A 25,012-nucleotide genomic window follows, 5' to 3' on the forward strand; every position below is an offset into this window, starting at 1 on the left:
ATTTCATACTTCGTTTTCTTTTCTTTTCAGTCGTACCATTAATGTAGGGCGTAGGTTAATATGGGGGGTGATGGGGTGACTTTATTTCACTTTATTTTACTTTATAAAAACAAATCAGGACAATTAATGAACGGTAAAAGGAAAATAGTGACTAATGTGTTATTCGGAAGAAGAGTGTATAAACCCCACAAACCCTAAACCCAAACCCATGTGCCATTGGTCTTTATTCCAACCCAACACTGCACACCAGCTGACTTCACTGATCAGCCTCCTCTCTAGTTAAAAGTTTTTATCAGCTGCTGTTTGGTTGGAATAAAAACTTGCACACTCATGGGTCGCTATGGGAAGTGTTTGAGAACCACTGTCCTACATCTTGTCAATAACATCAATTTAAAACTGAATGTTATTCTCCGCGGCTGGCTGCCTCTTTAATTGCATTATATTCAGAAAGAAAGAATGCGAATGTTCAATAAAACTTTAATTTTCAATCGATAATAATTGAAGGTATCAGTGGAATGTTATCCTTCCGCCAAGCAATAGTGGCTAAACAACATGTGGTGAGTTCTCTGGTTGGCGCATGAATACCTAATTGATTAATTAACTGTTACACGGCCACAGGTGTGTGTTAACTAGTAGTTTACAGCGTCTTCCAGCGCGACTGAGCTCATCGGAGTTGGATACTGAAACAAACTGTTTATCTAATCAGACTTCAGAGGAGAAGAGCAGCAAGAGAAGATCAAGATGCCGGCGAGACGGAAGAGAAACGCGGGAGTGAGCGACGAAGCCCTGAACAAAGACCAGATCCGGCAAAGCAGACTGGCTCTTTTCATTCAGCAGTTTGAGAAACAAGGTTTGGTAGCTGTAGCTGGTGAAACATGAAGTTCAACACTCTCCAACGCAGGCTGTCTGATCTTCATGCTCTTGTCCTGAAATGCACTGATTTCCTTGCAGCCCAAGAACGCATGAACGAGATGGAGGGCAAAATGGAAAATATGTTGGCAACGGTGGATAAGGTCTTCAAAGTGGAGTTGATGAAGATGCCCCCCTCTCTTCAAAACACGCGCATAGGGGATTTAATAAGCGGTGAGCTCTCATAGCTGCAGTGCAGAGGATAGTTGCCTGGGCAAAGCAATGTTTGGGATTTCTAACTTGTTGTGTTTGCTTTGCGCGCGCAGAAGAGGAGATCTCTGCAAGTGAGGTTTCAATTGCCATGAAGGTGAGTTGTGTGCCAGGGGGTTTATTCCTCTCTGCTGCCATCTAGTGTCTGTTTCACTGGCGTCGTGTTCTCACCTGTTGCAGAGAGAGAGCCTTGACATGCAGCAGCCCCTGAAGAGGGCTTCCAGCAAAAGAGGTGAAAGTACCTTTTTCCTCCAAATAATCCTTTGTCTCTGACCGTGACGAGTATTAGAGGGAACACGTTGTAGCCTACAAACTATCCAAAATCTCACATTACGGACAAATGGTTTAGTTTAAACATGCAAAACCTTTCCTGTACTTTAATTTTGCAGTGAAACTAAGTGATGCACCAAGCCAAATCATTCCAGCCCAGAAGTCCTCACCCAAGACCTCTAAGGTAGGTGACTAATGTTAGGCCAGTTGACTGAGATGTTCTGCTTTTGAACTTCAAGGGTCCTCAGCCCCTGAAGAGTGTAACATTGACGTGGAAAGGTAATACAATAAAGTTAGGTGAATGTAGAAAATTACAATAATGACAAAGATCTACTTGGGGAAAGCAATCCATCCCCTTGCTTCATACCAGATATCCATACTTGAGGTTGTAGTTGGGCATTTTGAATAACTTCCTTTCAAATTTGTTGACATATCTGATATCAGATCTCTGTCAATAGGATTTTAAGGGGCAGGGTAGATGCAGAGTGCTGGTGCATAGTGAAATACATGTTTAGGTCTGGCATTCAAGGTTTCAAATACAAAAAAATTAATCATTATGTAAAACTAGAGGGTGCTGGTTCTCTTCCTGTGGGGTTAATTTGACTGGAAATTCACAGAAAAGTGTTCATTCTGTAGTGGTAGCCTATCTTGCACTGTGAAACCGAAATCTGACGTTGTTCACTTTAAAAACTCTCAGATGTTTTGATAGAGCATTCTACCAAATGTTTGACAAATGGACAGAAGTCCCACCTGACTGTTACTGACTGCCTGTGTCTCTGCGGCCTCTTTACATGCATGTGTGTATGCATGTACTATGTGTAAATATAGATTGTATTATGAGAAATGATCTGCGGAAGTGTTCTTGTGTTTCTAAGGAAGTTGAGTTGGCTATTGGTCACATGACTTGCTGTCCATCTTGTTTTCAGGGAGGAAAAGGAGCCAAAAGGACCAGAGCATTAGTCAGCAGTAAGAGCACTGGAAGTCTCAGGTAGCGCTGCAGTGCTAATGTCTTGTATTATTGACATGTTGTGTACTCAGTATAGAGGCTTTGACATTCCTGTTGATTTCTACAGGTGCTCCTCAGCCACTGTCAAGAGAACTCAAACCCACTTGGCCAAGACCAGCGACCAGACTGTACTGACTAAAACAAAACTCAGGTTTGTTAGCACCTTTGATCAGAGCAAACCGTTCATACAATAGACTTTACATTGGGCTGCTCCATCCATAAGGATGATGCTTGCATAAAGATGGAAATCACTGAATTAAAAAAAAATAATAATAATAATCAGGTAATGGTGATGTAATGTTTTGAGTGGGAAATGGATAGTTCTTGAATGCAAGGTGCTTTTATAATGTTTAACAAATGGTATAATTTGTACGTTTTGACTGTCAAGGACAGGTTGTTGGTAGCTGTAAATGAAGTGAACATACTGTGAAATACACTGATGTCTGAACCTTGTGCTGCCTCAGGTCCGTCTCCTCTGCTGGTGATCTCTCCTGCTCAGTGGCAGGCTGTGCTCCACACATCACTATCACCACCTCGCAGGGACAGGTACTGTGTTGGTTCTTGGCTCTAAAGTCACTTGGTACCAGCTCTTGACTGAAGGGAACAATGTTATTTCATGATCTCATGGTTAAACTTTTCTCTTGTTCAATCCATTCTATTGGCCGTGCTCCTCTCTACTCCCCTACTGCTGGAGTAAAAAGCCCATGTGCATACTTAAAATGACCTGATGACATAATGACCCATATAGATCATGGGGAAACAAAAATGTTAGCTTTCTTATGACCCTATAATGTGAGGTGCACAAAGTTGCATCTTATCCAGGAGCCCAGAATCCCCAGCAGGCTTTGCAACACTGTGAATATGCTTAATATGGAAGCTGGATCTCTCCTCCCTAGATGGTTTGCTTTTCTGAAGACACCAAGGACGACATTAACCTGGACTTGCTGGATGATGTGGCTTGGTGCCAGATTCAGAGGCTCACAGTAATGCAATGCTTATTTTTAAATGTGTTTAGAGGGGGGTTAGTTTGTGTCATTGCATCTGAACGAGGGACACAGAATGGGGAAATGCCTTTTGGAATACATTGTTTGGTATCTGGAACAGTGCAATTAGTAATTTTTCTCTGATTTTTCAGAGGCTGATGGATTATCTCTCAAGCAAAGTCAAAGTCACCATTGGTGATGAGTAAAGACACTGCATCCTCTACAATGACAAGGATATGTTTTGTTTTTCTTTCCCCCACTTTAGTTTTCAGAAGTTGCGTTCAACACTTCACAACAGCTGCAGTCACAAGAGCTGGTTGTGCATGTCCATGTCTGTCTTAATGTGTTTTAAAATATAATAAAGCTTATTTATATCATCCTCTGAATACTCATCACTTAAAATAAGTTTTTTGTGTAATTCAAAGAGCTGTACTGAACTAACTGTACATTCAATGCCTGAATTACCATACAATAGATGCCAGTACTGTAATCGGTGAGTACTGATTATGTGAGGGTCCAGGATAAGCCTTAGTTTAAACCTGTGTACACTTTATCTCTTAACAAAGGTAGCTTTCTATTGGATTTGGAGAGTAAGACAGAACCAGCTTGACTGTTGGCTTTGTTTCTATCCTTGGTATTAATCCAAAATGAGTTGTTTAAACATATTTATTGTCAGTCTCATTGATGATTTCCAGTTATATATTTGAGACTGGCAATTTATGTTAAAAGATGCTGATTGACTTACAAAAGCATTTGATATGGTTTATCATGGTGTCCCGATGTATAGATGGAGTCCTATTTGACAGATGGGAAGCAAGGTGTTGATGAAGTGGTGCTCCATTCAAGTCCTTGGACTTGTACTATTCCTATTGGATATGAAATGTCACGGTTTTTATGCTGATTCAGCTCTTATTAGTGTGACATCAAAACTGAAGCACTTAATTTCAGTGTAGATGGTAAATGGACTGCATTTATATAGCACTTTTATCCAAAGCCCTTTACAATATGCCTACATTCACCCATTCGCACACCGATGGCAGCAAGCTACCACGCAGGGTGCTGGCGCAACCATCGGGAGCAATTTGGGGTTCAGTATCTTGCCCAAGGACACTTCAACATGCGACACCGACCTTCTGATTAGTGGACGACCCGCTCTACCTCCTGAGCCACAGCCGCCCCCGATAGATCTTATCAAATTCAATGTCTGCCTTTATAACGAGCTATCTCTGCTCTCTCAAGCAGGACTAAAGCAGTTTTATCAAAGTCCAAAACTAATTTGATTAAATCCAGTCATAGCTGTTACATAAGAATCCCCCAGCCGTTACTTTAAGATGCAAATACAGCAAAGTCTGTTTTACACGTGAAAAAAGACCCAGGAACTGCAGATAAGTTTGATAAGTTTTATATATGAGTAGATGCTGGATTCTGTTTTGCCAGCTGGTCTCTCACAACAAGACAGTTAACATGTTGATTAGAAATTGTGCATAGAATTGACAAATCCTTTTTGAGTAATTACATTAAGAATTGAAGCCTGGTACAAAAACAAAACAGTAAAAACAGCAATGTGTTTGGGGAGACATGTAATTCTAAGTCAGAGGATCTACAATATTCACATCCTAATGTTCAATACAGTCAAAGTGTTATGTAAGGAGTTAAAACTCTTCCTACAAACAAGTATTTCCTCAGGATATGTATAGAACATCTTATTTAGAAAACAGTAATGAATCACTGTTGCTACTGGGAATTCAGTGACTCCATCTCAACTTCCATGGGATGCGGCTGGGGCGAGAGACGCGAGGAGGACATGGCCGGGCCGCTGCTGGTGGAGGAGGCTGGGGTTTGAGTCGGAGGGGGCAGCCGGGGGTAGAAGGGTCCCACCAGCCAGTTGAGCGGTGTGTTATTGACCAGATAATCCATGACGTTGTCTAGGGAATCCTTCATTTTGCCCAGCTGGATTTTGCTGCTGGCCAGCATGCTGTCCGGCAGGTCTCCGAGGACGGTGGCCTTATTGAAGCTGGTGTAGACCTGGGTGGCTGAGCGCCTGAGAGAGAGCGCCTCCTGCTGGACGTGGCTGGGGAGGCCTTGCAGGCCAGAGACCAGGACCAGACAGGTGGTCTGGAGCTGCTGGGTGAGGGAGCGGGCGAGGGCCAGGGTGCGAGACTCAATGACCTGAGTGGAGGGGAACAACGAGGTCAGAAACTTGCAATACCTTGTTGTGTTTCTCTATGCAGAGAGGCTTGTGTGTGGTCACACTTAACTTAATGTGCACTTTGTGTTTTCATCTTTCCTCGTCTCATTCAGTGTGTTACTATCTGTTGCATCTCATCGCCTGTTTACGTCTTCCTCAAATCCTCTTGGCCAAACTCGTCCTTACCTCTGCCTCGTGACCGTTCTCCTGGTTTGGACCATTGGACTTCCACTCCATCAAGGAGCTCAGCTTGTCGTTTACCTTCTGGTTGACCCCGTCAATATTCTTTCTGCCGTATTCAATCTGGTGAAGGAGAAACAGAGAAACATTAGAGAAACATTACTTTATGTTAGTCTGCTGTCCAGTAGCAGTAAAATAAATGATCTGCTACTTTAGGTCAATTGTCTTTCAGTTTTATGAATGTGACATACCAATTTAGCAATTTCTCATCTCATGAAACATTCACAATGCATTGTTACCAGTAAGTTTGTCCCCTTTTCGTCTAATCCCACCAGTTATCTACAATTCTGTGTTTGTTTTCCTTACTGCAAAGTGAGTTGTGTACAGCACCACTGATACTACTAATGTTAATGATAAGGACACCCACCAGGTCAACAGTGTAGTTGAGCTGAGAGATGGATTCCAGGCTGTGCTGCTTGGCGTCTTGTATTTTGGCCAAGGCCCTGCTGTACGCCCGCCTGCGCAGCTTGGTGGAGAGGGAACCCAGACGGACGTAGTAGCTTGGCTGCTTCTTGTCAAAGCCTTTCACTGTTTTGACCTCCAGCTCTGCCACACGGGAGGCAAGCATGAAATTAAGCATTAAAAAAGTGGAGAAATGCCATATCATTACCATGATGACCATGAGTCAAAGAGCAAAGAAAGGGCATCTTCTAGCTTGTTTACATCTGTCTTCTCTAGTTTGTGAATAACAGCTAATGAAACAGTTCAAGTAGCTGGAGGCTTTTTAAAGGCATGAATAATGCAGTTATTCACTAATCACTCCATTACAATGGATCCATTGATGCTACCAGTGTGTATAAGATTATTTCTTATAAGCTTCTGCAAGCCACAGTAGATATCCTCCAGCCCTAAACAACTTCTTGTGTTCACTTCTCCTTTAGCGATGGAGAAAATTGGACCCCCGAGTCAAGCTTGGATTCTGAGAAGAGCCTAATCTGATAAGTCGTGTTTTCCCTGGAAACTGGACCAAACCCAACATCAACAACAGACTGCAGCTTCCTCTCAATAACTGATCCCCGATAAAGTTTTTAACAGAAATAGCAGCCTCATGTGGGGTATGTGTGCTTTCAGACAAATTCAATACAATTGCATATTCAAAATAAAATAAAGTAGATCTACATATTTTATATATTTAACATTATTCAAAACCAAAACACAAGGCAAAAATAAACCCAGCTCACCCAGCTCGTCGTCTGTGAGGGGCAGGTACTGCTCCACCAGGCTCTCGGAGGTGGAGAGGGCTGAGTCCACTCCACTGCTGACCAGCTGGACCACACGGCTCTCCAGCACCGTGTTGACGCTCCCGCTCACAACAGCCTTGGTCATCTCCATCCCGTCCTGCACTGCGCCATGAGTCTTCACCACTACGCTGGTCAAGGTGTCCGACACCGTGTCCTTGGCACCCGTCACCGTGACCGACACAACATCTTTAGCGCTGGTTACCACATCCTTGGCACTGGCAACGATCTGGGCAGCGGAAAAACACAGAGAGATGAATGTTTTTGTCCTCTGTGTGGTTTTGGTTATGGAGGAGCTTAGTCCAAATAAGTGAGGAGCCAGCAGTTGTGCAAGACAGGACACATGATTCAGCCCTCGAGAATGGCCTACGTGACTGTCAACTAGGAGGATGTTGTGAAATTTCATATTGCGTTATATATATCTGTGCCAACCACTGGTCATACCTGCTCAGAGGGCTGGTGAAGAATTGGCAAAGTTTTCTCAATCTTGTCCAGACCTTTACAGGCTAGGTCATTGGCAATGGCAACTGTGGGGAATAAAAGAGTGCAGAAAATAATTTAAAAAAATAAAGCAAACTGAAACAAAGATGTCTACAAATCTCTTCCCTGGGGAAAAAAAATATATCAATGAGGAGGGAGAAAAGTGAGTGAAATTGAAGTGAAAGTGAATGAGCCATACAATTTAATTGTGGCTGACAGTTCATTGCAGGATGACTGTAAGGCAATAAACAAAATAACTGGGTGAGAGATGAACATGAGTAAGAGCTAGCTGCCCAGCTTGAACTTCCTCTTTCAAACTCTGCTTATGTAACTCATCTGGTCATCACAGCATTATCCTCACAGAAACAGTTTCAGTTTGAGTATAACCAATAAACAGGTTTTGTTTAGACAGCTGGTAAACTAATAAGCAATACTTGCAGATAGATTAGAGCAAGTTATCTAAAACGTTGATGGAAAGGTTCTTACTTTGAGGCTCCAGCTTGTCAATGATGGGTGAGGCAGTGGTGAGGGCTACGGAGGTGATGGTTCTCACTCCCTGCTCAGCAACCTCACACACAGACCTGATGTAGGGGTGTGTGTCCTTAGTGTTGGTGTACACACTACACACCAAGCCATAGGTGGAGCTCACCAGAGGAAGGCTGGTCACCCTCTCAACCACATTCTTAGGGAATAAGAAGGAAATACCACTCGAATTAATAATTTACCTATGATATGACTACGCCCTAGGTCCAGACTGTATTTGATTATATGAACAGACTGATTTGTCATCAAGATGCAAAATCGTGGGATGTCCTGCTAACAAAGAAATGGGACCATGAATTCTTTATCTGATTTTGTGGACTCAAATAATGTACGAGTCTTTTTTATCCAAATGAGTTTTTGTATTATAATAGCTTTGTTATGTCTTAAAATCTACAGATATCCCAGGTAAATTATCCTGTGCTTTCATAGTCACATTTTCCATTTAAGTTGCTATAGAGCTGTGCATCAGTATTACATTACATTAAGGGGTGGAACAAATTCCTATCTCATTTTTGGCTGTGAAAGTTTACTAATACAAATTTGAACTGTCTGTGGACTATAGGAGCAACATCCTATTGCTGAAATTCAGTCGCATTGACTTTTAATAGACTAGAATAAACATTTCCTCCTACAAGTCAATCCACCGCCTGCCAAGTTAGCCTTGCGGTCAACGAAACATTTAACGTTACAAAATAAGCTAAATAAACACTGTAACTTAGCTCAGAGTGCAAAGTCTTCCAGACAGACTCACCTGATTTAATACTTCAACTGCCGCCATGTCTGCTGAAAAACACCTTGAGAGAGGAGAGAAAATCATTATAAGTCTTTTCTATTCACGAGATAAACACACTTTTGTTTTTGTTTTTCCGAGAAATGTTCAAATGGGCTGACCAGATAATAGACTACTTCCGTAATACAGTAACCTTAGTTACATGATTATAGCCTAAATTTGGTCCAGCGATGTTGTTAAAGCTGGAGCTCAACTTGTGAAAGCAACCGGGCATAACTGTTACAAAGCAGCACCTGATATTAAAAAAACACAGATACAATTTAGGACTCACCGATGCAGCTGTAGATGTAGAGCAATTCAACGGTCTGACTGATACTTACGATGCTTCCTGTGAGGCGACTGGAGTTGTATTTATATTCTGTAATTATCGCGAGATGTAGCACAGCACTTGACGTAAGCGACAGTAAATTTTCTAGGGCAAAGGTAAGGGGCAAAAGTTAAGTCGGGGAATTCCTCTGAAATGAGCGGTCACATGGACGAGCTATGACACATTTATGAAGCCTGTTCGTTAATAGACTTTCTTTGCATTTCATAAGCCGAACTGAACATTTCCTTCTCTGAAAGAGGATTATGAAGATTATCTTCATAGCCTCTGGGTGCCTGGTCAAGTTATTGAGCTGGCCTATTCTTTGAATTAAATAACACAGTCCTACATTTGCTCTAGGCCAGCAGCTCCCACACGTTTTCATGACAAGCATCCCCACATAGGCAGCCAGCATGTCCATGTGGGCCACATATGTTACATGTGGGCTTCATGTGGGCATGGGCTCAGACAGGATGAGTCACTTGGGACCCATGATGTGAGTTAACTATCTGGTCACAGTTGGGCAAACCCATATGATCTAACTATGTGGGACCTTAGTGGGTTTATCATGGCACAGTGACCATGGGATCAGGATAGATAAACCATCCAGGACCCACTTGGGTTACCCAGCTTGGTCACAGATAAACCCATGGGTTCAGTATGAGGGTCTTGTCTGGGTGATGCATGGGTCATAACCAAGGGCTCCAAACGGACATCACATCTTGGGCCCATGTGGTTTATACATCTGATTCACACCTTAGCACAATATGGGAAAGCATTATTCACATAGGACCTCAGTGGGATAGCCATCTGCATTATATTCAGAAAAATCCACATGGGCAAACTATGTGGAACCTCAATGGGCTCTTCAAAATGGATATAATAACCCCATTTCCACAAAAAAGAAAAAAGAGACAACCCTATCAACCCCCCTTCAGTGTTCCCACACTCCTGGAAAACCTGGAAAAGTCATGGAATTTTAAAATTGCATTTTCCAGGCCTGGAGAAGGGAGAATATTTTTGGAAAAGTCATGAAAGTTGGTGATTTTTTTTTTTCTTATTAGAGTTAAAAACAAACTGAACAGGACAGAGGTCAGATTTGCAGATAGACATAGAAGTGCAAATGAAGGCAGGTGTGTATGTGAAGTGTTTCCTCCACAGTTTTGGTAGCTGGGTCATTTTGGTGCTCTAGCCAGAAATGAGTTTGACCCCACCTTGTGTCATTGGTCTTAAACTGCACTTTTCTCTCTTTCACTGTGTTTTCATGAAAACTGGGAAACTTCTTCATGCTACTTCAAGTGAAGAACTGGATAATTATAATGAACATTACAAGCCCTGAGAACTGGATCATATATTTTCATTTTTTCTCCCTTGTAAAATTTTGTTTTAAAGAGCAAAATGGGTTGGGGTTGAATTTTAATCTTTGTTGCTGTTGCCTGATATAAATATACTGTAAGTAAGGTTATTGTGAGCTTTAACTACTCATTCATTCATTCATTCATTCATAAACTTAAGAACTCTTTCACTTTCCTCGACCCATGGAAGACCATGTAGCAACTCGGTAACTGAGGTGAAAACATCCCCAAAAATGGAGTTACAATGTTTTGACATGACATCAGCGCTGTGGTGGTGCAACTCTGGATGACACATCAGGAAGAATCATGGGATCCCTGTGGGCTAATGACTCGGCCCTGAAGTACAACATGGCTGGACATCATGAAGCGTGTATTTAAAAGCATCTGTCTTTTTGAAGTCGTGTATGGTTTGTATATTTCTGATCATCCACTGGGCTCTCAGTTCTCTTACCACATTGCACGTATTTAGTTTTGGAAAATGCTGGACTCAAGACCTCTGTAAAGTCCCATAATATCAAATCTCTTGTCAGCAGAGTCTTTGTTTTGAGGCACGCTGTACTGTCCAATTCATTAGACCCCTCTGTCAAACTATTTACTGGCTCACCGCAGCAGAGCCGGAGCGGGAGAGAGGGACGCAGGCCGTGTGGCCGCTCTGATCTCGCTCACTCTCCTTCCTTGGTGTGCGAGCATGAGGTGTTTTTCACCCGAGCGACATCTCTCTTAATACAATCCTAATTACTTAATTTAATGGCTTGAACGGTTCCATATTTCAGTGGTTTATTCACAGATGAACATGTCTGTGTTTGCCAGTGGCTCATCAGAGCCAGATGTGTGGTTCTGTTTGTAATTTGAAGTGCTTCTACATTTTTTTTTTTTTTTTTTTTCGCTTTTATGTGTCAGTGCTCATTTCTCTAAAGAATTTCTGAATGTTTAATAAAAATTATGTACATGAAGTGTTGATGCATTTCTTTATTTGGATACTGTAAATTTGGAAGCCATATGGGGAATAGGCTTAGTCCAGATTCTCTGGTCGGGTCTATAGTCAAAACCCACACAGATGTGGGCGAGCACAGGTGGGTCGTCTCTGGAACCCATAGACATACTCCATGGAAGCCCATTTATCAGCCCTTCTATAACTTAAATAGATCCCACATGGAGATGCTGGCTGGGTAGACACACAGTAGACCACACGCTCCCATTTGATAAGATTTTGTGCAAGGAACCCCATCTGAGAAGATTTTACTATTTAGTTATGATTTAGTAAAGAACTTCTTAACTGTCTATAGGAGGGAGCAGTGAAACCCAAGATCAGAATACTCATCCTTGTATATGATTATACATTCTCTCATTGTTCTGACACTGAGCGAGTTAAATAATAGTGAAATCAAACTTTGCCTCACATGTTGGGACGCCTGGCTCCACTTTGGGAACCGCTGCTCTAGGCCATCATAGCTAAAATATGCAAGACAGTTGGCATCAAAAATGTGTATGCCTGCAGAGTTTAGTACCCAATGTTTTCAATGACTGGAGAAATGAAATTTATACTTTGACATGGACTTTTAGAACATGATTTTTTAAAGACAATGCTAATCCAAACAACAAAGCACTTTCTTCTTTACTTTTCCAAATAGGTACAGACAGTTTTGTTTTTACTAAATAAATAGGCCCATATGCAGATGATAAAGAGCCACATCTGTCTAACTAAATGACAATTCATTAAAACACATGTATACACACACACACACACACACACACACAGTCTTACTTATGTCACTTTTGGGGTATTTACATAGACTTACATTCATTTCCTGGAGACTTACCCTAACCATAACCATAACCACTACTTGCCTAAACCTAACCCTTACCCTAACCCTAGCCTTAACCTAACCCTAACCTTAAACACTGACCCAAAAATCAGCTTTTTACCAATTGGGGACACGGCTTTTGTCCCCAATTGCACAAGCTGTCCCCAATCAACTGGTCTTAAGTCTGGTGTGTGTCCCTGAAAGTGATTTAATTCATACCCACACACACACACACACACACACACACACACATACAAAGGTACACCACGCTGCACTGGACTATGATCTGATCACACGTTATAGTCCACGTCATATTCTTTTAATTACCAGCCTGATGTGATCTGATGGCAAGCAAAGTACAACCAGTGGACCAAGAATCATGACATCAGCATTAATACTCAAGCTGTGATTTCATCATCACAAACCCACTGACCAAACCACTGACATGCTCTACTTTATATAAAATGTAATTGTGGTATTTGTCAAGTTCACTGTAACCAAGCCACAAGGTTTTACATTTTTAACTTTTCTCATTTTGCACTATGAAGATTTCTATCCAAAACTTTAAAGCATAATTTAACTAAAGTGTCTGGCATGATCTGATATGATTTATTTTAATGTTAGAATAACCGTTTCATTTAATGCATTGTAATTTAAATGTTCAAGAGGAGTACAGGTTGAAGAGGAGTACAGTATGGCAGTATCCAATAAGGAAAACATATTCACTATGTAGTAGTACTATTGTTGTACTTTGTCCCTTTTGGTTTGGTAATAGTTGAATTAAAACACTGCACAGAGTGTCATGCCTCTGGATATGGTTTAACGATTTTCTGGTTACTCACTTAAAATTTTCTCAGAAGTCAATGTGACATAATCAGGGTTATTTTTGTTCAGTGTCCTTATATGACTTCTCTCAAATCATCTGAATAATCATGCTCTCTCTCTCTCTCTCTCTCTCTCTCTCTCTCTGTCTCTCTCTCTCAATTTTTCAATTCAGTGGTGCTTTATTGGCATGACAAAATGTACATATTTGTATTGCCAAACCATATTACATGTGTATAACAATATGAACAATGTGAACAGTGTGAAACAAGTAAAATAAAAACATTACACTATTACTACTGTTACTACAATTGTAACATCAATTATATACAAATGTGGACAAAAGGACCAAAAAAAAAAAAAAAACTGGGACTGGTTTGAAGTGTGTGTGTGTGTGTGTGTGTGTGTGGGTGTGTGTGTGTGTGTGTGTGTGTGTGTGTGTGTGTTTGCTAGTTTGCTGATGTCAGGGAGGCTTCTGAAATTTGGGTGGATCTGTTCAATTTTTGGGTAATAATAATTTCTAATTTGGTTATATTTAGGACAGGTGATGATGAAGTGCAGCTCTGTCTCCACCTCTCTCATGTCGCAGTGTGAGCACAGCCTCTCTTCTGCTGGCAGCCATGTTTTTCTGTGTCGGCCTTTTTCCACAGTCAGGCTGTGCTCACTGAGTCTGGACTTCGTCAAGCTGGTTCTCAGTTTGGTCTCAGTCACTGTGTGCAGATATTCTGCCACAGTGTACTGTCTTTTTAGGGCCAGATAGCATTGCATTTTATTTTGGTTTTTAGTTTGTGTGTCCCAATAAGTAATATAATTTTGTTTTTGTTGAGTTATAATTTGGTGGATTCTGATGTTGTGGTCCTGAGGTTAGTGTGTGTTAGTGAACTGAGCGTCAGGACCAGCTGAGTGAGGGGACTGGTTTTGGTTTTGCTCAACTCTTGGTATTGCAGGGCTTTGTAATGGTATGAGTGGGGGTCACTGTTTTTCAAATGTTGCCAGAATTTGATTGCCCTATTTTGTATTCTTATCAGTATATTGGCCTAATTCTGCCCTGTGTGCATTGTTTGTTGTTTTCTCTCTCTCTCTCTCTTTCTCTCTCTCTGTCTGTCTGTCTGTCTCTCTCTCACTCTCTCTTTCTCTCTCTCTCTGTCTGTCTGTCTCTGTCTCTCTCTCTGTCTGTCTCTCTCTCTCTGTCTCTCTCTCTCTCTCTCTCTCCCTCTCTCTCTCTCTCTCTCTCTCTCTCTCTCTCTCTCTCTCTCTCACCAGACCACAGCTGAATTGACTGCACGCCCTCAAGGTCTGTTTTAGATTGTTTTTGCCCTCTGAGAAGAAATTTGTTTCTTCTTTTTTGTTTTCACACTGACAGCACTAGATGTTTGATTTTATTCCTGGTTTTTAACTCCCTGATTTTGCCCAAGCTAAATGCCATGAAAATATGAATGAAGAGATGATGAAAATGCTGCTACTCCTTGGGGATGAGAACATGAAACTGAAACAAATGTTTATAAATCACTTAAATCAAAGGCAGTCTGCTGTGTGTCTTTTGACTCTTTTGATTAGCTGATATTGATCACTAGGAAGAGCCCTTGTATTTAAATTCAAGAAACAGACCCAAGCTCACTTCTAAGAGAACAATTGACAATAGTAGGCCTCATAAAATAATGAAAATTCCTAGTTTAATCAATAGTTTAAATCAAATTAATTGAATAACCCATATGTTTTTGACAGCACAAGTGTTCCCTGGTGGGGTTAAACCAAACTAATCATCAGTCACTGTGCCTATTAGGTACTGAGTGATATTGCATATGTGTCTCCTTTACACCAGGTGAAAACTCTGCAGTGCTTACAGGTTTTGACCACTAGATGGCACCGGTGTAGACCGAGTTCTCTCACCCTCTTAGCAGCATGTGGCATCGGGTCTTTCCCACATCACATCTCTTTTTCTTTCTCTCTTTGCCCCTACTCTCTCAGAAGTACCCAGGATCTAGGCCTAACCAGTTTTGAAATCCTATTTATTCATTTCTTTGATTACTAACTAAACTAAAATACAATACAACGGTAGGGAACCGAACACACACTGATAAAGAAGCGTCAGCCTTCTGGTTAGGACTAGAATTGAGGCCAGTCCAGTTATCCATACATATCAGACCCGCAGCTACATCTTAAACTATAGTAAAACATTTTTACCTGCTATTAAACTGAAGTGTTAACCAGCTTGAAAATAATAGAATATAAAAAAGACAAGTAGATACAAATGATTCAGAGTCTTGATTATTTGCCAAGCGTCTTACTATACATGCATGAGGAATTTGCATTGGTGTCAGTGGTGAAGTTACAAAACAGTGACATGCAAGGGACCATGGACACACAAGGCCATACAGTATGTACAGGACCTCAATTAGACAAGAGAGACTACACATAAAACAGCATATGTTCAATACACGTGCACATAGTTAGTGCATGAGAAGACAGAGTTAGTAACGGCCTGAATGGAGGAGGCAAGACATTACCGCTTCTCTCATTCCACAGACAGACAGCGGAGATGAAAAGAGAGATCTGTCATGGAAGCTCTGTCCTCCTGTTTCCCGAGGGGCTGGCTGGTGTGCAGGTGGCAGCGGGGGTGTAGAGTCAGCGGGGCGGGGGGTGGAGGGGGTCGGGGTCCTCACACGGCACCCTCTATTGTGCCCTGAGAGACGGGTAGGGCTGCGGGCAGCACGCCAAGGCTCCCGGCTGGGTAACGGATACCTGTGGGCTACTGGGAAAGTGTCACACCTCCGGATCACACACAGTCAAGAGGCGCTGCGTGAAGAAAGACCGCAGAGAGGGAGGCAGAGTGGGGAGAGTGGCTGTCTTTTCATGCTCTTTAGAACATGAGGAAAAGAGGAAAGAGAAAGAAAGTGACACGTCTTTGGTCCAGCGGTATGCTTTGGTTAACTCTACCCTCCACTAGACTGCTGGGCCGTCCATCAAAACGTGGGTTAAGTCAATAAACCACTGTGGGATTATGGATCGATTTGAGACGCGGATGCTGACATTACAGCTATAGCTATAGGCTCTTTGATTGACCCTCTAAAGGAAAAGGTTGAGCATGGTCTTCAAAGTGTCATACCCAAATTACAGAGCTAAAAGTACTTTGAAAATGATTCAGAATAGCCTAATACAAGTGCACCGTCTGAGTGCTAAGTGTAAACCTGGAATATGAAACGGCAGATCTATATTTGTTTTGTTTTGTTTTGTTAGACACATTTGAAGGACCAGTGATAGATCAAATAGTAGTGACCAATCAAAACAGTAGTATTCTAAGTTTCTGCAACAAAGAGTTATGTTGATGGGAACTCCTGAGTTTAACCAACTGCAAATTTAGGAAAACACTATCCCACAAAAGTATAAGACATACAACTGCAGATGTGTTGTTCACATGCTTCACTTTGTTGAACTTTTCACCTCTCATGAGTCAGAGACAAAGGCCTTCTCTTAAATCTTTCAAATCTAGTATCAGCCTTTTCCTCTGAATACCGGTGTGTGTTTGAGGATGAGGACATTGCTATTCAAAGCGTAATTTTTTGAAAAATCTTTGAAATGGACTAATTTGTTCCATGAGCGTGTTTTTTTTGTTTTTCTACCTTCGCAAATAATCTAGAGTCAAGGACTGATCCATTACAGACACGATAGGATAATGATTGATGACCTCAAGTGTTGACCTCATGATTTTAGCTGTTTGCTGATTACTTGAAAGTAAAGCTTCCATTATGTGTTATCTCTCTGTGTGTTGTGTCAGGTCAAAGCAGAGATGTAGACACCTTTAAATACTAGATTCCATTATTTTAAAATGAAACAGCATACTAAGAAAATACAATGCAGTGGGATCCCTGTAGAGATTAGAACATGGAAAAAGACATTATGTGAACAGCTTTGTCATTGTCAAAAATGTCTGGTGTGACTTTGCTCAAGTAGAGATATAGGCAAACTATTGGCTGTATTTTAATTGTTTTTAGCTGGTGATCAGACTGAAACTCAATTAGAATTTGAAGATCAAAATGCTCACTCAGGCTAAAAATGTCTGCAGACCTGCTGCTAAATTCTGTGCTATAGTTGTTCCCAGCCTCACCCCGACCCTGGAGAGGTCAAACATGCGGAAATAAATTACAGCCTAACTAGATGATGGCCGCCCTCTTGAAATAACCATTACTTCAGCCTCTAACAAACAATGGATCCAAGCAGACAATATGTGTTCAGTGCAGTAACCAAGGACTTAAAGCTACAATGTAGGCAAGGCCAGGGTCTCGTGAAGCGCGGCTCTGTGCACCTGTTGGGTGTAATCCTCAAATAATGACTCTGGCTCATTAGCTAAGACATCCAAGTTAACCGTCCACATTTCCCACTGGGAAGATCAAGTCTGAAAATGAGTCAACAACTGTACAAGGTTAAAAGGGTCCAGTCTTGCTGTAACCAAGGATCCCTACATGTTCCACCTGACCCCACCCCACCCCCACTTCCATCTGGTAAAAATGATGATTTTCTAAGGAGGGTGGAGGGAAATTCAGTAAAAAAAAAACCCTCTGTCAAGGCAGGTGGGAATGTATCAAGCCAATAAATAAAAACACAACCAAAAAAACATTGGGCAATTATGATTGGTTCTGCTTCTGTTCGCAATGACATCAACTGAGCTAAAGTTTCACATTGAAACTGTTGCAACAGCATTGCGCTGGACACTGACCTATGAGGGCCGAGCCTCAGATATAATTCCTCGGCTGGTCAATGAGCAGATAGTTTGAAGGGGTCAGACAGGAGGTGATGGGGGTTTAAAACGGTGTCACCTTCACTGTAGCTCAGGAGGCTTTCGCCGTGCGGCTAGCACAGCGTTCCACATGACCCCACCGTGTTTTGACAATATCCCATCGCAGGCCAGTCCCCTCTGAGGTGGCAAGCCGTTTTCACAGAGCCGTGCCGGGATTAGCAGGCCGGCTGTTTGTGCTGGCAAAGGGGCAGCTATTCGCAGCTATATTTTCAGGGTGCTGTTGCTGACAACCAGACCGAGTCCTCGTAATTATGATATAATTGAGAATGATCTAAAACCAAATGTCCGGGCTCTGCCGTCCGAGCCAGTGTTTACAGAAAACAGCTGCTTAAATAGGCACTTAGAAGGAATTAGAATAACATTTTTTATGTCCCAGCGTGTGAGTGTGTCTCTGTCTGTGTGCAAGTGTGCATATATGCGTGGGTTAGCTATTTGGGCACCTAGACAGACAATCTCTTTGTTTTGGATGTGTTCGCTTAAGTCTTCGGGGGCAGACAGGAGCCAAGAACAACGTGGGAAACGGGCCCTTGCTTCATTTCTGCTTTCTCTCCGGGCTTTTCGTTTGCAGCCTCTCTGGCAGACGGATGCTCAGCTGGCCTCCGCAACAGTACCTGAGGCGTGCAGGGGTTGAGAGAAACCCAGGGAACGGGGCCTTGGACAGGAGAGGAGTCGTAAGGGGAAGCGAGTGGCAGCTGACAGCCTGGCCAAGCTGTCTGTCATTCCCCTGTCTCTCCTCTCGCTCTCTCTCTCTCTCTCACACACACACACACACACACACACACACACACAGAAGGGAGTGTACTCAGCAGAAGACGTGCTCCCAGCGAGCCTCTGCCCAGGTGGTCTCTATGGGTAGCCAGCAGTCTGAAGCCCAGTACAAGATGCTCTGTTTGAATCAACCACACAGAATTCGCTGTGAGGTCCGGGCCTGTGATGCCTAGTGTTGCATGACTGAATGGCTGCCATCCATATTCAGCAAGTAAATTTTTTTTTTTCCTTTTCTGGGAAATACAGTGGATGAGTCATCTGAATTGTGATGTATTGACAAAATAGTAGTAAGTGCTCCCTGAGCAGTTACAATATGAGCATCATCTACCCAGGAGGAAGCCCGCACCAGAGAGAAGCAGATGGAGAGGTTGAGCAAACGAGGGGACGATACAGAGCAACGAAAGCTGTGATTTTTTTTTATATCTGGAGGGGAGAGAGGAGAGGAGCTGGAGCGAGGCCGGTGTTCTGTATTTCGGCGTTATTTGACCGATCCTTGTACATGAAACTGATCCCGGGGGATGTTTAGTCCTCCCTGCCCCGACTAACGCCGTTCCAGCCTCCTGCCAGCTACCAGCCTGCAGCAGCTTTACTGAAACAATAGGCAGCCTCATCTATGGCATAAGAGGGGTTTTCCTGCCTCTCTGTCTCTTTTTGCTAGCCTCTTGATTATTTTCCTCTGATTTTTGTTGCGTTGCAATATCCACGGAAAATCTGTTGAGAATATATCAGATATCTCAGGTTCAATTTGTCATAAGATGATGGGAAAGCCCGGATTTGTATAGTATGATGCCTTAATCTTCTTGTGTGGAACATGATACCAAAGTAATTCATCACTAGCTAGTTTTTTTTTTATCCAAAGCACATTTATGGATATTTAGCATACCTAGCAGCACAGCTGGCTTTAGCAGTACAAGCCCACGCTAATTTTTGTGTGTAATTAGATACTTCCCAACAAGAAAGATGGCATGGTAAATGGTATCACTTCAATTGAAACTGATAGACAGCCCTATGACCTCTGTTGTGAGTATACGCAAATTCACTTCTAATGTGACCAACAGGTAGAACTTCTCTGTACTGACTTGAGAGGTTTTGATCAGTTTAATATTTTTCTTCGGTACTTGCGGTACATCCTTATTATGTTGGATTCTCAGACATAGATAAGCTGACTGACCTTTGGCAGCAGAGTGTTTAGGGTGCTGTGCCCACTGTTCAAATTTTTCTTGTGGCATGATGTCCCCAGACAGCGTGCAGTGGACGCGACATGCCCGCTGGAATGCGATGCCGCAGCTGAAACGGATCTGCGCTGACAGACAGACAGGTTACTGTACCCTTAGCAAGCCTGGCATTCTCGGGACACTGCGGCCCAGCAGTGGCAAGAGCTTTCGTTTCCTCCAGAGTCTCAAGCATGAGCAGACACACATACAAACACACACACACACACACACACACACACACACACACACACAGATTCAGATAGTGTGCCAAATTCCACAGAGCAGTAAAGGCAATCAGGGACAGATGAGAGAAGAAACCAAGTGGTGGTAAACTGCATGCCAAGGGACTGGAATCTACAACAAGGTGCCACAACAAGACTTGGAGGAGTGTGCTTTACACTGACCATATAGTTGCAGCTCTGAAGATATTTGCTCTGAGATGACCAGGTTTTCAAGATGAATCAGTGGCCTCTTTAAAGATTTACTGAGGCGTGCGAATGCAAAAACAAGCTGGCTGGTGTCATGCCCCACCAAGGGCATTTTCTCTAGCTAGTATCTGTCAAATTCCTAGCCCCTCTTTGAACACATGTGACAAGCAGTGCTTTGAGTCTCAGGCCAAATATCACTGATCAAACAACTGTGTTTGGTGTCAACTAAAGGGAGACAACTAGGTTACTCATAAGGGGGGCACTGACATGAGCAGCAGTACCTGGTATATTTAACTTTGAAACCAACACGTACAGATATACATACAGATATAGAGCCACATACTGTAGCTCTATATCTGTCATTCATGCTTGTACATTCATACATGTATACCGCACACACACATGTAGAAATGCACGCACACGCACTTGCACAGTAGGGTGGTGTAGTTGCTTCAAAAAATGGGCCGGAAGCATAAAACAGCGTCATCGAGAATCCGGCCTATCATCGCATTCAAACAGAAGAACTTCATCTCAGCTAAAAGACTGTCATTTGCTCCCGCCTCAACCCCTGATTTGTTTTCCCGCACAGAAAAGTCCCTGCGCGATCTGTTGAGCAAACATCTGACAGATGCTATTTAAGCTTGTTGAATCCCTAAAAATACATTTGCGCCCGGGGCCAGTGATTTTGCAACTCCGCTGATGGGCCCTTTGAACAAGTGGTCCCTCTGAACATGTCCATCAATAAGAGAAACAGCATTTGTAACATGAGGACGTGGCTTAGCTATGCACCACCAGTCACAGTGAATGTAAACTATTCATGTCTTGGAGCATTATCTGCTGCTTGTCCTGCCTTTGTGGGGTGCTTGTGGGCTCTAGCCGCGCTGTTCGGGTGCAGAGGGTGGTCAAAGTTCAACAAGAGGCTCCCGGGTTCTTCGCTCTTTCAAAGACACTGGACTTTTCATGATGAGTGGCATGAGCGGGTAGGCTTTGGATTTCAAGGAGCTATTAAGCGCTATAATTTAACCCCCTGAGGTGGAAAGGAAACGATTCCAACCCCCACCTCACTCTGCAGGTAAAGATTTTTTTTTCCTCTCCGGGGGGAAAATAACATTTACATTCCTGTGCTTGGTGTGTTAATAGAGATTAAGCTGAATTCAAGCCTGCGTGTCAGGCAGCAATTCAGGTAGCTCATACCAGACATACCTGTGCTATTGTGTGGCTCTCAAAGGGCATCTCGCTCAGCCCTTTGAGCTCGGCTGAGGACAGAAGACATTTTCTGGGAACATTGTTATTACGGTGGCCCTGCACAGCTTCAAAAGGGACAAGCAAGTGGTAATGCCCTACTACTGTAGGCTAGGCTTCAAAGACGTAAATGTCTCTTAGTTTAATGAAGGTATGGGATCAAAAAGAAGAGGAGTTGCCAGCCCCAGCCTTCCATTATGATACAAAATTTCTTCTGCATTGAAGTGGAAAATGTTGTTGTCCTTATTGAATCAATAAGGAATGCAGTTTGTTTATTTCAAATATGATTGATTCAAGGCAATACTATGCCATAATGCATCAGTCCAGGTTTCTCAGCAAATAGTGTGATGAACACCACAAAATAAGTTTTCTGTGCCCTTAAAAATACTCTATTGTGGCTTATTTACACTAGTCACAAAACTCAAATACTCCAGGTCACAAGGCACTTGACCTTTTTCAAGTTTAGGAAGGGCAGAGAGCATTGACTCCAAAAAAAAAAAAAAGTCTTACAATGCAGGCATCCACCAAAATGCACAAAACAAATTATAATCTGAGCTAAAAGGAGAGAAAAGCTATTTTTATTGGAGCCGGAAGGAATGTGTGTGTCATCAAGGTAAATCAAAGATAGGCCTCCAACAGTAGACTTCAATCATGTGCTCTGGAAGGCCAAGAGCATGCAGGTTTTCATTCCAACCAGTCCATCTCACTTCGCACAGTCTAACTACAAAGGAGGAACTAACTGAGTGAATAAGTCGATAAAACCAATACACTTGGCCTTCCGACACATGGTTGGCAGTGGGCTCTTTATTCATAAAAGTAGTAATGCATTATGTATTATCGTTACTCATTTCAAAAGTAGCCTATATTACTAACTCAGTTCTGTGAAGGAAACCAAATAGTGTTGAAATCCAATGTTTGGCTCAAAACAAGAGACATCAAACTTTTCTCCCATTTCTCATCTAAGCTAGCTTGGTGTGAGAAGACCAGTTAGGATAACTCTACATTTATAGGGTTATGACAAGGGAAATGATTTATTTTTATTGGTAAATGCTATAATATTAGGCTACTGATGTTAAAATAGCATTTCATTTCTCTAGCCGTTACAAAAAAAAGACTAACAACATTAGTGTAACACGTTACTAAGCAACGCCCAACACTGAGCTAATTAGCTCCCCACTCTGGCTAAAGGTGTGCTAATTAGTGAAACGAGCTGGTGTAGCCTTTGTTTGGGATGGAAATCTACATCGTCTCGCGCCTCCACGACACACTAATGAAAACTACTGTCCTGCATCACTTTACTCTGCGTGTTTCTCCGGGAAGCAGCCCATCAGTGCGTAATGGCCGGGAGAGTGTTTCTTTAAGAATGTAAGGTGGGTGAGCCCCTTTTCCTGACGCACGGCTGGTATGCAAACATAAATTTAGCAACAACGTGTTTGCTTGGGGCACAAAATATCTGGAAGCGACCGTGAGGTGTCATGTCGTCTCGGGCATTTCTTGTCTAAGTTTTTTTTTTTTTTTCTCTCCTGTGAATTGGAGCTGGGGAGCGCAGCGCGGCGAGAATAGCCGACCTCTTTCTCCCTGGGTGAAGAGCGACTGGGATAGACAGAGAGCGGGCAACCAGCAACTAGTTGTCTCAGTACAGTTGTACAGTTTGCAATTAAATTGATTTTGTCAGCGCCAGAGATGACAGGGGGCTGCTTGTGGACGACTGGACTTGTTCTTCTCGCTGTCTGTGTGAAGGTAAGCTGTAGTGGTTTCTTCAACATAATACAACTTATCCACTCAATACGACTATCTCTCTTAACACTTGAGGGCTGTGAGGCAGACGCGCCACTTCAAATATGAGACGTGATGCGTTATGAAGTTGACGCAGCACAGCCCTGATATCCTCTAACGTAAATAAACGTATTTATTTACTCAGTTTATTTAAGCTAGCCTACTCTATTCATTGGGAAAGAAACAAGACACCTGTTGCTACCAAATTGGTTTATCGTCTGCCCCAAACGAAAAATCACTATAATTCTCCTGTATGGAAATATAATGTGTTTGAGGCACACAATGTGGTTTGCTGTGACATACATCTTTCCAAAATGTGATATAGGATTGCTCTGGTTCTTTTTCCTAAGGGGACCTAAGCTATCTTCTTCTCGGACATCCCATGATTGGCATTGGTTTCCAACTATTATAACCGTAGTCGCAAGGCAAAGTGTTTATCTTACCAAGGAGCTTATTGGTTTAGTAATTTAGAGAAAGATTTCAGATGACGTAGTCACATTATACATAACTTGTAATTTCGGATGCGATTAAGTGTCAGGGATGTTGTTGTACCGTCCCGTCATCCTCCAGTGGTGTTGGAGCAGGTCCAAGGCTGATGCGCTATGGATAAGATGAGTGCGGGGTTGCCCGCAAGCCTGAGGTGATATTATGGAGAGGCAGGTATTGATGGTAGAATAGAATAAATTACATAGTAATAAGGTAATAATAATAGCAATACACAAAAAACTGAGAAAGTGAAATTCAGTCTGAATATTTTCTAATATTCTAACAACATGTGATTAAACCTGTGCATATAAACTGTGTTCTACAAATAAACAACACCCTTCTAAAGTCACTCAAAACTTCATTTTTCATTCTGGCTGGCTTGCACCAGCTGACATGACCTGTAATAGAGAGGGCATGGGTCATCCTCTAAAAGGTCATTGGTTACTGCTCCTGCATTTTAACTGTCTCCTAAAATCAATATACCCAGCTTGCATTAATTATTGATGGAATTGTTTTACATGTTACCTCTTAAAGGTCCTTTGCACACATGCATTATTCTTGTAGGCTAAGCTGTGTAGTCAAGTCTGACACACGCTGCATAACGGCACTACAATAGCTGTTTCAAGTGGAGCACAAAGCAGTTGTTAGGACTGGAGACAAGTTTGCAGGCTCAAACAGAGCGGCAGGATGCCACTGCCGGCATGTTTAAATGACCACGACAGGTGCTAATGGCACTTCAAGGTGATTTGGTGCTTAGACACCCTGGCTGCCATATAGCCCAGCTGAGCATGTCGACGCTGTAATCAGCGCTCGTCGGTGACAGAGAAGCACTCTAGACTTCGCAACTCTTTCTAGGCCACTGTTCAGCGCTGGCCTAACTAAATCACTGTCAGACTATTGGGAATAACAATGTGAAATGGCATTATCAGAGTATTTCGAATGGGTATGAACATCAGTCTGAGAACTGCATTTATCAATCGTATCAGATGTTCTGGTGTAGGACCATTGATTAAGTTACCTTGACCTTGATTTCCATGACTATCTGAAATGTAGAAATGATCCTAGACCCGCAATGGAAAGCTGGACAAAATGTGGGCCCCAGTACCGTAATTATGAGGACTAATAGAGAAAGCAGTCATATGGTCAGTGACTCACTCGTA

The 25,012-nt window shown here is 42.5% G+C and overlaps 2 protein-coding genes across 2 annotated transcripts; one reads left to right on the plus strand and one right to left on the minus strand.

The window, feature by feature from the left end:
• Positions 1–741: 741 nt before the first annotated feature.
• Positions 742–3,584, plus strand: cdca9 (cell division cycle associated 9). Its single transcript, XM_071518841.1, has 10 exons — positions 742–850; positions 952–1,083; positions 1,176–1,216; positions 1,300–1,351; positions 1,509–1,573; positions 2,316–2,377; positions 2,463–2,546; positions 2,860–2,941; positions 3,292–3,378; positions 3,531–3,584. The coding sequence occupies exons 1-10, from the start codon at positions 742–744 to the stop codon at positions 3,582–3,584; spliced, it is 768 nt and encodes a 255-aa protein (XP_071374942.1).
• A 1,117-nt stretch (positions 3,585–4,701) lies between these two features.
• Positions 4,702–9,178, minus strand: plin2 (perilipin 2). Its single transcript, XM_071518856.1, has 8 exons — positions 9,129–9,178; positions 8,819–8,861; positions 8,011–8,206; positions 7,489–7,571; positions 6,988–7,273; positions 6,174–6,352; positions 5,753–5,869; positions 4,702–5,547 (listed from the first exon to the last, which is right to left on the minus strand). The coding sequence occupies exons 2-8, from the start codon at positions 8,843–8,845 to the stop codon at positions 5,113–5,115; spliced, it is 1,323 nt and encodes a 440-aa protein (XP_071374957.1). The 5' UTR covers positions 8,846–8,861; positions 9,129–9,178; the 3' UTR covers positions 4,702–5,112.
• Between the last annotated feature and the right edge of the window lie 15,834 nt (positions 9,179–25,012).

Source organism: Centroberyx affinis, unplaced genomic scaffold, assembly GCF_046629955.1.
Source record: "Centroberyx affinis isolate AG114_WGS23_722 - 3 ecotype Tasmania unplaced genomic scaffold, CSIRO-AGI_Caff_v1 ptg000637l_1, whole genome shotgun sequence".
NCBI classification, from domain to species: domain Eukaryota; kingdom Metazoa; phylum Chordata; class Actinopteri; order Beryciformes; family Berycidae; genus Centroberyx; species Centroberyx affinis.

Excerpts from the sequence above, each read along its gene's own strand:
- cdca9 (XM_071518841.1), top strand. The coding sequence starts at position 742 with ATGCCGGCGAGACGGAAGAGAAACGCGGGAGTGAGCGACGAAGCCCTG. Across the intron at positions 1,217-1,299 it reads AGGTTTCAATTGCCATGAAG|AGAGAGAGCCTTGACATGCA; the intron begins GTGAGTTGTGTG and ends CACCTGTTGCAG. Across the intron at positions 2,378-2,462 it reads AAGAGCACTGGAAGTCTCAG|GTGCTCCTCAGCCACTGTCA; the intron begins GTAGCGCTGCAG and ends TGATTTCTACAG.
- plin2 (XM_071518856.1), bottom strand. The coding sequence starts at position 8,845 with ATGGCGGCAGTTGAAGTATTAAATCAG. Across the intron at positions 8,207-8,818 it reads CAGTTGAAGTATTAAATCAG|AATGTGGTTGAGAGGGTGAC; the intron begins GTGAGTCTGTCT and ends TTATTCCCTAAG. Across the intron at positions 6,353-6,987 it reads CCTCACAGACGACGAGCTGG|AGCTGGAGGTCAAAACAGTG; the intron begins GTGAGCTGGGTT and ends CCCGTGTGGCAG.